General features: G+C 45.9%; 1 protein-coding gene across 1 annotated transcript in view; it reads left to right on the forward strand.

Moving 5' to 3' along the window:
- The window catches only part of LTBP1 (latent transforming growth factor beta binding protein 1), a 1,238,788-nt gene that overhangs the window by 539,105 nt on the left and 684,074 nt on the right, over positions 1-15,609 (forward strand). Inside the window, exon 7 of the mRNA XM_085612185.1 lies at positions 931-1,211. Coding sequence (XP_085468311.1) covers positions 931-1,211 — 281 coding nt within the window. The remainder of the gene's footprint in view (positions 1-930; positions 1,212-15,609) is intronic.

Here is a 15,609-nt window from a genome sequence, read left to right on the forward strand (position 1 = left end):
GGACAGGAGTTTAATTAGAAATTAGCATTCTGCACATATTTATAAACGCTTGTTTAAGGTGAAATGATCTGTTTGCAGGGCGTAAACCTCTGCATGGGATCAAGGACTGTTTAATCAGATTTTCATGCTTTATAGGCTAATAGAAACACCGCTATCATAACCAGGTGACCCATAACAAACCCATAACAAATGTGTTGCACTAAGGGCATAGGGTTCCCTTTTATGATATAAATATGCAACAGTTGACTTCATGGGCCAGTTAATACAGCTCTAAGGCTACCACTTGATTTAAGGCGGCGCAATGGCCTCTAAGTTGTGGGATCCCACTAACACTGCTACCTACCCCAGTGCTCCAAAAGTAGGTCTGCTTTAAGAGGACTACTGGAGTGGCGCTTTAAAAAGTGGCAATGTATGGGACCCTTTGGTGGCGCACTAGATGAGTCATGTGGATGGAATAGGTTTACTCAAGTTTGAGGTTGTAGTTCCTGACTTTACTTTGATTCACATAAGTCCTCTACCTCTCCATCAATAATGGGGTTGCACAAACTGATGGAGTAAGGCTGTGATCAGATCTGAACTCATTCTAGAGGTTCTCCTGTAGGCATCCAAATAGGGTTTGTGCCAGTGTGCACCACCCACATGAATGCAAGTTTGCCTTCTGCATTACAGCAGTACGAATATTAATGTTCTAGGTACACACATAGAGAGCCATGTCTAGCTCATGAATGTGTGTGCTACATTATAACACAGATGCATCGAGGTTTCAGTGAGCACTTTAAAATGTTCTCTTTTACTGTTACTATATTGTGGGTCACAACAGCCAATTTGAATGGTTAATGCTCTGATAGAGGTTTCTAGATGTATATATTTTTCTACTGTCACTGCATTACTCATGCTAAAATCATATAAATCACATTCATTATATTGCAGTGAAATTGCCACCAAGCATGGTCAACATTCACGTAAAGCACCCTCCTGAAGCTTCGGTTACGTTCCATCAGGTGTCGAGGATGGACAGCTCCTCGGCCGGGCAGAAAGTGAATGATGCTCAGGCGGGTCACTCTCAGATCTCCTACCAGAGCGTGCCAATCCAGAACAAGCACCAGGGACCACACGCAACATATACCCATCAGCAGACCATTTCTCATCACTATCCTATCTCTGCCAAGACTCAACTCGGCCGATGCTTCCAAGAGACTATTGGATCCCAGGTAAGAAATGATACATCACCTGCTTTCTTTTTTTAAGAAAAAAGCCCAGCACCTTGTTCCTCACTGGAGAGGAGCCATAGGTCAGATGTCATTTCATAGTGGTCACAAATTGTACACCAACTTTTCGAGACCAGTATTTGATTTTTCCAAGAGAACTATGAAACTTTAATTTTCTTTGTGAAGTCACCAGTTACAGGGGTCACAGAATGACCTACCTAGTATAAATTATTCAGGAAGTTCACAATTTGGAAGCCTTGTTTACTGGGATGATGGCCTGCAGGGGGCAGCAGACCACCATCCCTGTATTTGCATTCCCAAGTGGAAAACATTTTTTATGAGGCTCATCTTCTTTAAAGTAATTGGCTCATCTTTGAAAAAAAAGAAATGTTTCTATTAGGAAAGATATCAGGGGGAGCAGGCACTGCTACCCTGGAACTCTTGTTACACCCCCTGAGGTTGTCAGTACAATGCCCAGTGAGTAAGGGGGGGGGGGGCAAGGGGATCAGTTATTGTGTGGCTGCAAGCCCTGTGATTTTGTGAATCACAATATTTACATTCGCAAAATTGCTTTGCACATCTCACACTATGTTCTTCAGCACTGACTCATTCATGTGCATGCTTGAATTATGCCCCACCATCAGGCTTGGAATCCTCAGTAGAAATGTAAAATTAGCACTGAGGAAATGTATTATGATATATACTTTTGGTAGTAGGTTTAAATAGTGTAAGTAGTATTAAAGCTATAAGTGTTAAAATACTTTGTAATGTATTGTGCCGTGATATACTGCTGTAACTTTGCGTTATACTGTATATATGCCAATAAGAAGACAGTATCTGATTGACTAATGACTGTCTTTACTAAATGTAAAAGGCAGCCATGTAGTTTTCGGCACACTTTCGTTCCATTCTGGGTTAGGGCCTTATATATAGGAAATTATTAGGTTTTATTGGTGTTACCTACATATTACCACTTTATTAAAGTGTTAATAGAGAAATATATGTATAATTTTCTATATGTTTTTCAGCAGTTTAGGGAGAACTGCAGACTTTTTTTTTAAGTAGCACTGTAATATGTAAGTATTATTGTGGCTCTCAGTAGAATTTTTGTGAAGATTTAAATATGTTAAAAAATGTAAATCTCTGTACTACACTATATTTGCAATATATAGTATGGTACAGTGTATTGTAAATTGTTTAACATATTTATTATTTTTTTGTACTGCAGCACTTCCTAGGAAGTACTGCAGTACTCCGTACATTTAAAAAAAAGTATAGAAACTTAAAAATAATTTTCCCTACCTATTACCTCTTTAGTAAAGGGGTAATAGGCATGGAAACAATATAAAACCTAATACTTATGTATATCTAAGTGCAAAATGCAGAACACAGCCGAAGTGTACTACAAAATAACAGCGCTGCCTTTAACTTTTGTAAAGGCAGACATTAGCCAATCACATAAATGCTTTGTCATCTCTATGTACAGTAGGACTTCAGCGAACCACCACGAAATACCAATAAGTTTTGCGTAAGAGAAGTGTAACGGATTTACTGAGTTAAAATGCCTTACAGCTTAAAAACTACTTACCAGTAGTACTAAAAAAGATTCATCTGCACACCATAAAGTATAATCCTGCCCAATTTCATGAAAATACGCTCAGCTGTTTTCGCACTATTTTAATACAAAATTCTATGGAAAATGCATTCATGCAAAGAAGCATTTTGGACCCCACTTTTATCTTTGCACCGCACAACTCTCCATCCTCTGCCAACGTATGAATAAATGTTCTTTATTGTTCGATTAATTAAAATCTTAATAATATACATAATTGCAAATGCTGGAGCAAAAACAATAAATAAGAAAATAGATAAAAGGCTTTTGAGTTCAGGACTAGCGTGCACTCCCTAGCTAGGGGGGCAGAGATCACTAAAACGGTAAAGATGGGAAACATCGGTTACACCCGGGTGTTTACACCCCAATGCCTTTACAACACGGGTATTACAACACTTGCGCTGGATGGGGCTCTAACATAAGGAATAGTATGATTTACTATTCCAACACATTCCCTACTGTACGTAGACTGGAGTTGGAATAGTAAATCATACTATTCCTAAGTCCAGCACCCTCCAGCGCAAGTCGTTGTAATGCCTTGCGTTGTAATGCCTGCGTTGTAAAGGTATCGCGGTGTAAACACAGCGATGTAATGTTGTATATTCGGTAAAGATAGAAGCAGCAGTGATCCATTCCGGAACAAGGATGCTAATGCATAAAAGTGTCAGCAACATCTGATGTCCTTGTCTTGTCACAATTTAGGTATGCCCGTTGACTAAGTTGGTAAGTAGCGCTTTGGTATGCATAATTAATAAAACCCTTGCATACATATTCCCAGCATTAATTTCAAACAAAAACGTTTAAAAACAACATGAGAGGGTGGTTATCTCATTTCAATACAATTAGTGCAAAGTGCATGAGTTGACTTACCAGGTGTGCTTGTGCTTAAACTTCTGACCTTAAGCATATTGAGTTCCTTGAGTTCCTTGAGTTTCTCGTATTGGTTTGGTTACGCCCCTGAGAGATGTAAGGGCCTAAAACAAATGGTGGATTGAGGTTTGAGTAATTGATTGCAGTACTAGAGTGTGGCCCCCTTGATGCCAGTAGGATTAACTCGTCTGTCAGACTTGGTTTGTGCGTTAAGATATCCTCCCCCTCCCGAACATGACAATGTTTTAATCCTAAGACATAAATAAGATGCTGGCATGGGGTATCCAGATGTTTCCACCCTACTTTGCCGTCCCTTTTGCACCATGTCCTCTGGGACATTCGGGTTGGGTCCCTGATGGAGAAGGGGTGCGAAGGGATAAGTTAAAGTGCAAGTGTGCAACCCCGGAGTTCTGAATAAATGATTGCCTTCTGTGACTGGTTAGATCATGCGGCTGTTATGTCTTCCCCTTTCCTTCGAGAGGCAAAGATTAGAGTGGAGAATCTTATTTAGTCTGAGCAGATGCCTTCTTTAGGGCTCCTTCAACCCCCTGGAGATATTTCACTGTTCGGAAAATTAATTGTGGCTCAACTGAATTAAGACAGAGCAGTATCGCTAGTCTGCGGATCGCACACCGGACTGATTCCGGAGAGGCCACAACCAACTTCGACGGAGGCTAAGGGCGGACTTGCAAAGACATATAGTGTGAACTGAATCCTCTTCTGGGTGGCCGCACAGGCTCTAATCTCCCTTTCCTTCTGTCCTCGACCAGGGGCTACCATGTGAGTTTGAAAACAAGGTTATTAAAAGCTTGTCCCAGATACTTCTGTGGTTACAAGGATATATAGCTGTTGAATACCATCTAGGCATGTGAGAATTTCTCTAGGGCTGCTTCGTCGGCTAAGGATGATAATATTTTGGACGTTTTGTTGACAGCTCTTTTAAAGGTTTCATAGCTCGCTGCAGCAGACCATAGTTCTGCTAAACCAAGTAAGTCAATTGTTGCATTAAGAAACTCTCCGGCGGGTGAGTGAGATCTACTGGTTATTTCCAACAATACATAATGATTTATAGTGTTCTCCTCAGAAGATTTAAATCTGTGGCAAGTGAAAGCAAATGCTGCTTGCCTAGCAGACTGTTTAAATAAACCAAACTCTAGCCTGATCTGTGCGGGTGAAGTGAAGCTGGGTTGTTGAAAAATTGCCAATATATTCTTGCGAAGATGGTATCCAAAACATTTGAATCTCTTCCCTGGAAAGCTTCACTTCCATATCCAGGGTGGGCACCGCCTTAGCCCTGGAAATTTCTAATATGGGGCTATATGATTGACCATTTAGATTTCCAAATAGGGTCCTCAGCCCGATGCCAGGGCAATCTACCTTTTTTTTTTCCTCCTTCTGGGGTTTGAAAGATCCGTTGCTATTGAATAACAAGTGGAGGTATGTATATATTCACAGGTTTTATCAAACTTGATGGAGTCAAGGAATCAGTTAACTTTTCCATTGGTTCTTCTGCAGCAATTCATGCTTTTTGTCTTCTTTGTGTTTTTGGTCAGCCCATTCATGGTGGACTATACTTGGGTGGGGTTCAGAAGGCCACCTTCATCCGACTGATCAACGACAGATCATCAGAGTGGAGAAGCTTTAATAAGGCATGGGAGTTGACAGATATCATAGCAGGAGGTAGATCTGCCAGAAATAGATTAAAAGTGTAAGGGGCAGGACACCCCCCTGTTTAAGTCTGTGGGAAGTTGGAATGGCCGTGGTCAGGTTGCCTGCATTTCCCAATTCAATTCTGACCCAGGTGTTAGTGTATCGATTTTCAATTGCTCTTATGAGCACTAGGGCATGAGCCAGCTTCTTAATTTCCTTAGAGCCTGCTTCGATTTACACAATCAAAATCAGCTTTGTAGGTGATGTAGCAGAAGTAAAGGGGACAGCTGGCAGCTTTTGAGGAGTCAAACAGTAGTGTCAAGGACATGATGTTTGTCGACGTCCCAGTTATTTCTGTGAAACTAGTCTGAGTGATCGGCATAATTGAGTTTGCAGCGGTCCAAACATGAAGGTGCTCCAGTAACATGGCTGCATAGTATTTTGTGTCATTATCTCTGAGGGCTATGATTTTATATTTCTCTTCTTCAGCTTTGTCACCTCCTTTGAAAATGGGCCATAAAATGGAGTCCTTCCAAGACGCTGGTACCATGGTTCCATGATTAAACAGTGGGGCCATGTGCTCAGCCCATTTTGTCAGATCGGTTTTATAAATGTCCTGGGGGGTTCTGTTTGAACCTGGGGCTCCTGTGGTTCTATCCTTAGTCATCTGCCATTGTATGGCATTTGTGTTGATGATGGGTGCGCCATCTCTATCTTCAGGCTGGGCGGATGGTGTGCTGTTTCCCTTAGGCTTCCCCTTCATCTTCTGGTTTCACCGCTGAGTCGGTGTGTGAGTTGAAGTGGGTGTTCAGAAAAGTCACTCATGCTTCCTCAGAGAGGGTGGATTCCAAGGGGTCTGTGATGGGTTCCTTAAGGCGTTTACCATATGCCAGAACGTATCGGAGTTATGTTACTTGATGTCCCAGATTAGTTTGGCCCAGAAGGCTTCTGTGCTTAACTTCTTTGCACTCCAGGCCACCCATTTAAGCTCCTGTTTTATGTGGCTCATGTTCCACTATAAGGATTTCGTTTGTTGAGACTGTCGGGCAGCTCGCAGTGCCTTGTTGACCTTCCATTTCCATAGTTTCATCTCCCTGCTCTTGTGGAGATTACAGCCATTCACTGGGTGAGCTGTTGATAGGGCCCATTTTGGATTGACCCTTGAAGCATGTTGTTGATGAAAGAGTCTGTGAATGCTTCCCAGATCTCCCTTGGAGAATTCCTATTGCTCTAAATATTTGGAGGCGATATTCGGCTTTTTGCACCAGTAGTTCTACTGTGGCTGAGGACAATTTGACTCTCTTTAGGTTGGTCGTGTATATTGAGCTTCCAGGTTCTGCCTTGCATCTCTTCTCCCTAATGCAAGGGCAAATTTAAGCTCCTGGGGCAGATGGTCAATCTCAGGTCTGAGGCACATTTTGAATGAGTGGACTAATTTCAACAATGACAGGGATACCAGCGTGTGGTCTATTAGAGAGTTTCCATTGGAGGAATGTAAAGACAAAACTGTAGGGATGACACCTTGAAATCGACCATTGAGGACCTGTAGCCCCTTATGTTCTAGTTTGCACAGCAGGTTGAGGCCCATGGTGTCCCACCTCGCGAGATCTATCGATTCTTGTTTGGGGATCTCCCACTGGCACTCCTGTTTCTCTATGATTTTGTTTCTCATTGGATAACCCAGCAATTTCATGTGGAAGTTTCCTGTTGCTATAATCATGGAGTTCGGAAGCATTGCCCCTACTTTGAAGATGTTTTCAATATTTTTTTATTATGTCTGTGTGATCTTTGCAACTGGGTAGTACATCCAGATTTATTAGTGCCACCATTTTGTCTTTGCCCGACTGTTTCCATTGTTATGTGAAATATTTGTAGATTATTGGATTCCGTTTTTTGCTCTTTGCTCGTGGCTGTGATTGCTGTTGACATGTAAATTGCAAGACCTCTTCTGTTGCCACCTGATTTCACTTTCTTGGTGGCTGGGGCTACACTATGAGAGAGGAGCCCGCGATTCATTCCAGGGCCCATGTTTCCTGCATGGCGACCACCGAAAAGCTTTGGAAGTGGCTTAACAAGTCTGGGTCATCTAGCTTACCCACCAAACCATGTATTTTGAACGAGCAAAGTCGAAAGATGGATGTTGTGTGTTCAGGACTGCCTCCTTGTTCCTGGCAGGTTCACTTTGGGAACAGTGGCTGGTAATAGTCCTTGTGATCCAGTCCCACTCCCTCATCAGGGTCTCTTCCCTGAGTGGGTTCATTTTGTTTTTGGTTGAATCTAATTCTCCTGCTCTGTTCCCTTTCGATAGTGATATGCTTTTTGTATTGTTTAAGACTGAGTAGGGCATTTGTGGGGATCTCATGTTCTAAGTGTCAGAGTCTTTGGCCATCCTCAGTAGGTGGGGGGTAGCCAGGTTTCTGATACGTTTCCACGACTATTCCCCAGTCCCTGAACTGTTTGCTCTTGCAAAAAAATTTCTGGGCCATGTCGGGTGATAGCCTTATTTGATTCACTCTGGTGCCCTGGTGCCGGGCAGATAAATTGGATGGATTTAATTTCAGCCAAGGTGACACCAGCAAGTGTTGGTATCTGTTTTAGCCATTTGAGGATGTTACCTCAGATGAGCATCTTGTCGTTGCCCTTGCATCTTGTTTTGGGTTGTTCTTTTTAGTGAAGAAAATCTGTTGGAGATGGTTTTATCGAGTGTCTTTGGAGCTAAAAGTTCTGTGTCACATACTGTGTCTCCCCAATTCTCCTTAGCTATTGTGCCAGTCAAGTGGCTTAGAGACTCCATTTTCCTGGGGACTATGGAGAAGCAATGGCTATCAGGTGGTGCTTTTGACAGTTCTTTGATATATTTCGGAGTTTGGTTTGGCAGCTACTGTTATAAGTGGTATACTGGTCTCTGGATGTAGGCTCAAGATCTGACCAGGATCCTGTGGGGCGACATCAAGGCCCTCAGTGTCTGGTGCCAAGGTGTTAGATATTGGTTTTGTGTGGGTCGCTTGTTCTAATATGACCTCATTCAGTCGGACATGATCATTCTGAGGCCCTCCTGGCATTAAATCATTTTTGTCAAAGATGGCACAATTCCTTTGTCAGATTATTTTTGCAAAGTTTTTATTTCTGGATTTCCTTTTTTTGCCACCGTTTTGATCTTGATCTTGCACCTACGGTGCTGGCCTGGGGGATTTCTTGTGTCTTTTCTTAGGTTTAATTGGCATTATTTGATCCCACTCACATGCATGCTCTTGGCGCTAGCAGTGTTTGTGCTGTTTCTTATTGACTACTCTTCCCATGTCCGCTTTGCCTTCGCATCTCAATAGAGACTAGAGATAGTTGGAAGACTGCAGGAGGAAAGGCTGTCGATGGAGGAAGTGTACGTTTTGGCCTCGGCTGTTGGTTCAATCGGTCAAGCCTCCGAGCCTGCCCCATCTTGCAAGATCTGTCCTGGAGGAAAAAGCGAATTGGTTGCTGCTTAAGGCTTGATTACCACCTTCCTCAAAGAGCTCTTCCAGAGTTCCAGGTAGTGTGCTGAGTTTCTCCAGTATGGGGGAGTACGTCCATGGTGTCGGCTTGGGCCCTTTTGATGAGTTTATTTAGGTCCGCAATTTTGTCATCGATGCCAGCAATGTGCACTGCCAGGGTGTTCAGTAGTCCAATTTGTATATCCATTGGCTGGATAGTTTTCATCATGGAGGGGCAGATGTATTGTACAATATCGCACGAGCTGTGTTACGTTAGGCTGGACGAGGGCTAGGGCTGTAGAGACAAGTATTCAAGTTTTTCAAAACATGTCTCTTGCCAAACTACCCATCAAGCCTTTGAAACTGTCCAGTCTGGGTGGATCAGGATCACCAGGGAGCCACCCCATCAAAATAGTTCCCTCCGAAATCATCCACAGGGGAGGTTGGCTGAGGGAGGTTAGCTGAGGGAAGTGGCGGCAAAGAGAGTGGAGAAATTCAAAAGATGGGAGGCTGAGGCAGCTGCTGTGTGGGAGAGGCATGCAGTGGTGATGAGCAGGCGGACTTTGGTGTGGGCAAGGGAGCATACCCAGTCCACAAGCTGCACCCAACCTGGTCGGGCCACTTCTGCGGTTTGGGGCTCAACCATTGTGCAGTGGGACCTAAGCCTGCTGTGTTACCCTGTTTGTCTCTCTGTTCTCGCCCGCTGTTCTGCTTGCGCAGCAGCTGAGTAGGCACCTTCCTCCTGTTTCTGACTCCCCTTACAGGCTTAACCAGTGCACCGGGAGTTGCGGGTAGGAGTGGCAGGGGTGGTTGAGATAACTATTGCTGGGTGTCTGGTCCCGTCTATGCCTTGAGCCGGCTCAGAGAGGGGCTGCTTTTTCAGGTGCTTGCTGCCTGCCGCCTTTGGAGCTCACAGCAGTTGTCACTTTCCGATAGACGAAGGAACTGGGCGTACTTCACCTCCCCTCCCATCTGCCTCCCTTCAGTTCTCCGCTCTCAGCCGCTCTGAGCTGCTGCTGAGTAAGCTTCTCCTGCTGCTGTGTAAACTCCTTTGCCAATGTAGAAAAAGCTATAGGTCCGAAGCGTTTTGTTGAGACTCATCAAATGGAGCCAAAGTTATTGGTGAACAAAAATCTGAAAAATTCCTATACCTAAGAATCCTAACAATAACTTCAGAGTGGCTACCACCACTCTGTAATATAGATATATGTATATTGAGGCCAAATATTGCAATTTATAGTATTTTGTATATAAATAGGAGATTTTAGTGAATGAAAACTAAAATCATAATACTATCCTTGCCAAGGAGCACTATGCTATCATTTTTGTGATCTATTGTGGATTAAGAATAGCCTGTTTATGTGGCATTCGTTTTACGAAAATGTATTGGAGTAAATGGCCCTTTAATTTGATTTGCACTGTGTCTGTATTAACCAATTGGAGCAGCAGTAACATGTGCCATTTTTAGTTTTCACCATATATTTGCACTGATAGGTCCAGCGCGTCATGTGATCACGACTGCCGTGAGGCAGTCGAAACGCGTCAGGCTGGGCACTTGCTTGTAAGATTTTTTGCACAGGCACGTTTTAATCTGCGACAATAAAAAGAAAACCTTTTTTCTCATCTAGTGGTCCGTACCTGTTTTTGCGCCCGTGACTGGGATTGCTTCAGGATTGTGGCTCTCATATATATATATATATATATATTGGTTTTTTTTCACTGAAAAAACCATAGGTTTCAGGGGCGTTATAGTTAGCTGGACTTTTCACTCATACAAAACCATTGAAATTCCCCCGTTATAGTTAGTTCAGCTAACTATAACTTGCGCGCCCGCAAAGCACTGCAGATGACGTCACATATTACATCATTCATGACATGGTCAGTGACATCACTCATGACATCGCAAATGACATCACTGATGACATCATACTTATTCTTTAGGAGGGGGGCTGCGTTGCCCCCCTCCTCAGGCCACTTATGGCCCCGGGGACCCCATCCCCGGGGCCGGCCTTTGTTTTTTATTATTTTTTAAAAACATATATTTATAGAAACACCTAGGAAATGCTGTACAAACCGTATGTACCTATCACCATGACGATTTGCGTGATATTCATTAAAAGGCGACTATGCATACAATTAATCCACAGTGGAATGTATTTACACCGCTAGTGAAGCTCTGACGTGTCTGACGCCCTACCGTGCCTAATCCCGGCGCCCCCGCCGGTGGGTACTCTCCATCACCCTTATGCATCAAGCCAAAATCCAGTCGGTAAAATACCGATTCGGTAATAGCTCCCGGTATTGTGTGAAAAATACCCAATCCCAATGCATCAACCCAAAACCCGAGCAAATAACGAATCGCTAAATAAAAACCTCGAACATACCGAATCGCTAATACCCAAAATGCTAAGTTACCGAATCGCTAATACCCACAATGTTAATTTACCGAATCGCTAAATACCGAATTCGCAATTACCGAAATCACTATTAGCTCCCGGAAATTGCCAATAGCAAATAACGATTCGCACCCCAATGCAACAAAACTCGCTAATAACGAAAATCCCAAAAATCGCTATTTTGCCAGAGCTAAATAAGGGGAATCAAAACCTGGAGGTAAAGTCACAAAAAAAAAAAAAAAAGAAAATTTAAAAAAATTCCCCACATGTGCAAATGATTGAGGCAATCACTAAACCCTTAAATTTGGCCCAGGAGACCCTGTTGGCTCCCACAAAATGGCTGCCCTCTACGTGCTTGCAAGGAGGATGCGGATCAATGCAGCAGGACAGCGCAGGAGAAGGGTCCAGGAGCGAGTGTTCAGACTGCGCATAACCCTGCTCGGCCAGAATGAGGACGAGGTGTACCAGAAATATCGCCTCAATCGCGCTATGATCATGCGCCTGATTGCAGACCTGGAACCATTACTGCAGCACCAGACCCACCGGACAAATGCAATCCCTGCGCACGTTCAGGTACTATGCAGCCTGCACCTACTGGCCTCAGGGAGTTTCCAGGGGGTAATTGCGGTTGCCGGAGGTGTTTCGCAAAGCGCACTGTCACGCTTCTTCCAAAAATTCCTAGATGCCATGCTGACAATGCTCCACAGACACATCAGCTTCCCCACAACCCCACAGCAGTTGGACCGCACCAAACAGGCATTCTACCAGGTGGCACAATTTCCACATGTGATTGGATGCATCGACTGCACGCATATCCCCATATGCCCTCCGTCAGCAAATGAGTACCTTTTCAGGAACCGCAAGTCATACCACTCGATCAACGTGCAGGTTGTGTGCAATGCCAACAACATCATAACGGACCTAGTGGCACAATTCCCAGGGAGCACACACGACTCATACATCTTCCGCAACAGTGGAATGCACAGGCGACTACTCAATGGCGAATTTGGAGAGGGACTCCTGTTAGGTAAGTAGAACTACGCTTCCCCACACCAACACCACACATGTATGTACATCACCAATGCTAAGTCTATGCTTCTATCTCCTAGGTGACAGCGCTTACGCCCTGCGGGAATACATACTAACCCCATACCTAAATCCAGCAACCCCGCAGGAACATCGCTACAACGCTGCACACATCAGCACGAGGAATGTGATAGAGCGGACTTTTGGGATTCTCAAGAGCCGCTTCCGTATCCTCCACAAGACTGGCGGCGCAATGCTATACCAACCAGACACATGCTGTCGAATAATTGCTGTATGTGCAATGCTGCACAACATTGCCACCAGAAGGGGGATACCCATGGAGGTGGACAGGGATGACGACCCCCAGGCTGACCAACCACCCGCCCAACGACGACCGGCACACATCCCAAACACAGCAGAGGGCCATAGGAGGCGGACAGACATAACGCAAAATCATTTTTGACCCTGGGTAAAATGAGACATTACAAGTTGGTGTTGGGTGCAACTGTTTAATGCACAGTAGCACTGAGGATTGTGCAACAGAACTAGCATTGTGAATCATGCTCCGACTGCATAAATGTAAATAAAAGGTTCCTTAAAGTCAGGCCTGTGCAAACAGAATAATTGGATGGCCATGGTTGCTCCACCATGGACCTGCAGCATGTCCAAATTTCTAGTGGCGCTTGCCACGTACACCAAGCCTCCGCTCAGGTGCATCCAAACCCTCACCACGGCCTGTCCCCGTGGAGGCACGCGAACTTCGGCGCCTGGTGCTGGCCTCTGCCAGTGACACGCTGCTGACACTGGAGGCAGCCTCACTGGTGTCATCCCCTCCCAATGCTGCAGCACTGCATGTGCTGCTCTGAAGTTGTTCCACAGCAGTGGTGATGTATCCCAGTGACTTGGCAACATCACCGCAGAAGTGCCCAAGGTCCACCTGCAGGGAGACTGTGCGGCGTGCCAACACAGCGGTGCAGTTGCTGTGCCGTTGTATGGCCTTGGTAGCGGCGGCAGAACGCAACATTAGCTGCCGGTTACTCCTCCTCTGGGACTCATGGCCCTCCCTGATGGCACGGGTGAGCTCACGTACCTCCTCCCTCAGCTGAGCATTGCCATCAGCAACCGCAGTGGTCTGGTCCCTGACCGCCGTGCCCATGTTCCTGACCGCGGAGCCCATGTCGGTGACTGCTGCAGTCATGGCGCGCATCTCCCTCGCTAGGCGCACGATGTTGCAGCTGATGCTAGCCACATGTCTTCCCTGCAGGTTCTGTGTGCGCAGCATCCTCTCCTCAATTGCAGAGGTTGTTGGGACATCCTGGTCAGCTGAGGAGACGGAACTGCGACGGGCCCTGTGACGCCGTGCGTGTCTTGAGCCTCCATGTGGTGCAGCAGGTGGTGTGGATGTGCGCTGCGTGGGTGCCAATTGCGGGGGGGGGTTGCCATCTCCTGCAAGGGCGCAACTTGGTGCCTGTGCCTCTGCGGTATTGTGGCTGTACTGGCTGCAGGCTGGCTTGCTGGTGCCGTTGCTTGTTGCGCAGGTGGTGGTGCCTTGGCTTGTGGCGCAGGTGCCTTGGCTTGTGGCACTGGTGCTGGTGCCGATGATTGTGGCGCTGGTGGAGGTGGTGCTGGTGGGGTGGCAGGTGTTGGCGGTGCGTGCGCATCCTGCACAGTCTCCTGGTCTGACTCCACGGGTGTCTCAGATATGATCAGCTGGTCGCTGTCGTCAGAGTCCCCAGGTGATGCATCTGTGTGTAAAACAGTGCATGATTAGTGGGATGATTACACCTACATAGTGTTGTACCCATCAATGTCCCTCTGTGGTCCAACAAATGAACAGTCTACAGCCATGTACAAAATAAGTGTTGTGTGAGGATTTACGCCTGTACCTGCACTCTGGGCTGACTAGACTACAACTCCCAAGATGCAGTAGTGTCATGTGTGGAACTGTCTGTGCCAGAGCTGCAGACACAGTGAGATTGGGCTGGGGGCATGGGTATGGATTTACGCTATGCTGGGTGTGGCACAGGCATGCATCTTACCTTGGGCACTTGTGGCTGCGCCGGACGTATCCATCTGGATCACCCCCACGACGGCTTCCCGCTCTATCGTCCCTTCCACGAGGTCCTCCAGGGCTGTGTTGGATGGTGCAGTGCTTGTTCCGCCTCCAGTCCTTCTTGCCTCCCGGATCCTCTCAGCAATCCTCTCTTTTGCGCGCTTCCGGAGGTCATACCACCGTTTTTTCAGGTCGTCGATGCTGCGGCTAGTGACGCCAACCGCATTGACCCTCTCACGGATGCGCTGCCAGATGCGCCGCTTCTCGGTCTCAGGCACCTTGAGGGACAGCTTGCCAAAGAGGCGGTCGTGTTTGCTGGACACTCCCTCGATGAGGTACTCCAGCTCCCTGTCTGAAAACTTCTTCTTGCGCTTGCGTGCAGATTCAGCGCTGGATGGCACTTCCTGCGACATGATGGATGTGTGCTGTGACTGGCAGAATCTGTGTGGCCTCACTCTGCACAGCCTGTCCTTCTTTCCAGCTCCTGTCTGCTCCTCTGTCGAGGCTATGTGGGTGGGGCAGCAGTATTTCCTGGTTGGTGATGTCATCAGCCTGTTCCCGGAGCGACGCGGCAATTTGCGATTTCCCTATTACCGATTCGGTAATTGCTAATTCGGTATTACCGAACTCGCTATTAGCCAAATCGGTATTACCGAACTCGCTATTTGCTAGTGGGGCCGTTTGCGTGCCCCGCTATTAAGGAATCGGTAAATTTAGCGATTTTTAAGGAATCGCTAAATTTAACCGAATCTGTTGATGCATGCCAATTACCGATTCCTTAATGGCGATTCCTTATTTTTCGCTATTAAGGAATCGGTATTAGTTTGGTTGATGCATATGCCCCCAAGTCTTTTATTTATACAAACATGGGTAGCTATTGACGGGCACATTTAATACACACGCACACCAAGCCATTCAAAGGGGATTCAACAAAAATTCGACCAAACTATGCAAGAAACCCCCCTCACGGTTAATAAAACACACGTCCACCGCCGGATGTGTAATACTTTTTATTTTACTCTCTGGAAAGGAGACAAACCTCACTTGAGAGTCACAGCGTGCCCCTGGCTGAGCCCAATGCTGTGTTACCCCCACCAGTGCCTGCCGAGTGCCACACACCTCTGTGTTGTATTCCACCAGCTAGTTCGTATGCTATGACACTCTCTAGCCCATGTGTACTGTAACACCACCCCGTGAATATGTCATGCCACACTTGCCTTCGCACAGGTTATATTGCCCCATCTAACATGCCTTTCTCGATGCCTATGTTATAACGCACAGCGCTATGCCATACATATTACAATCTGGGATCCATATCTTTGTCACA

The sequence above is a fragment of the Triturus cristatus genome, chromosome 6, assembly GCF_964204655.1.
Source record: "Triturus cristatus chromosome 6, aTriCri1.1, whole genome shotgun sequence".
Taxonomy (NCBI): Eukaryota; Metazoa; Chordata; class Amphibia; order Caudata; family Salamandridae; genus Triturus; species Triturus cristatus.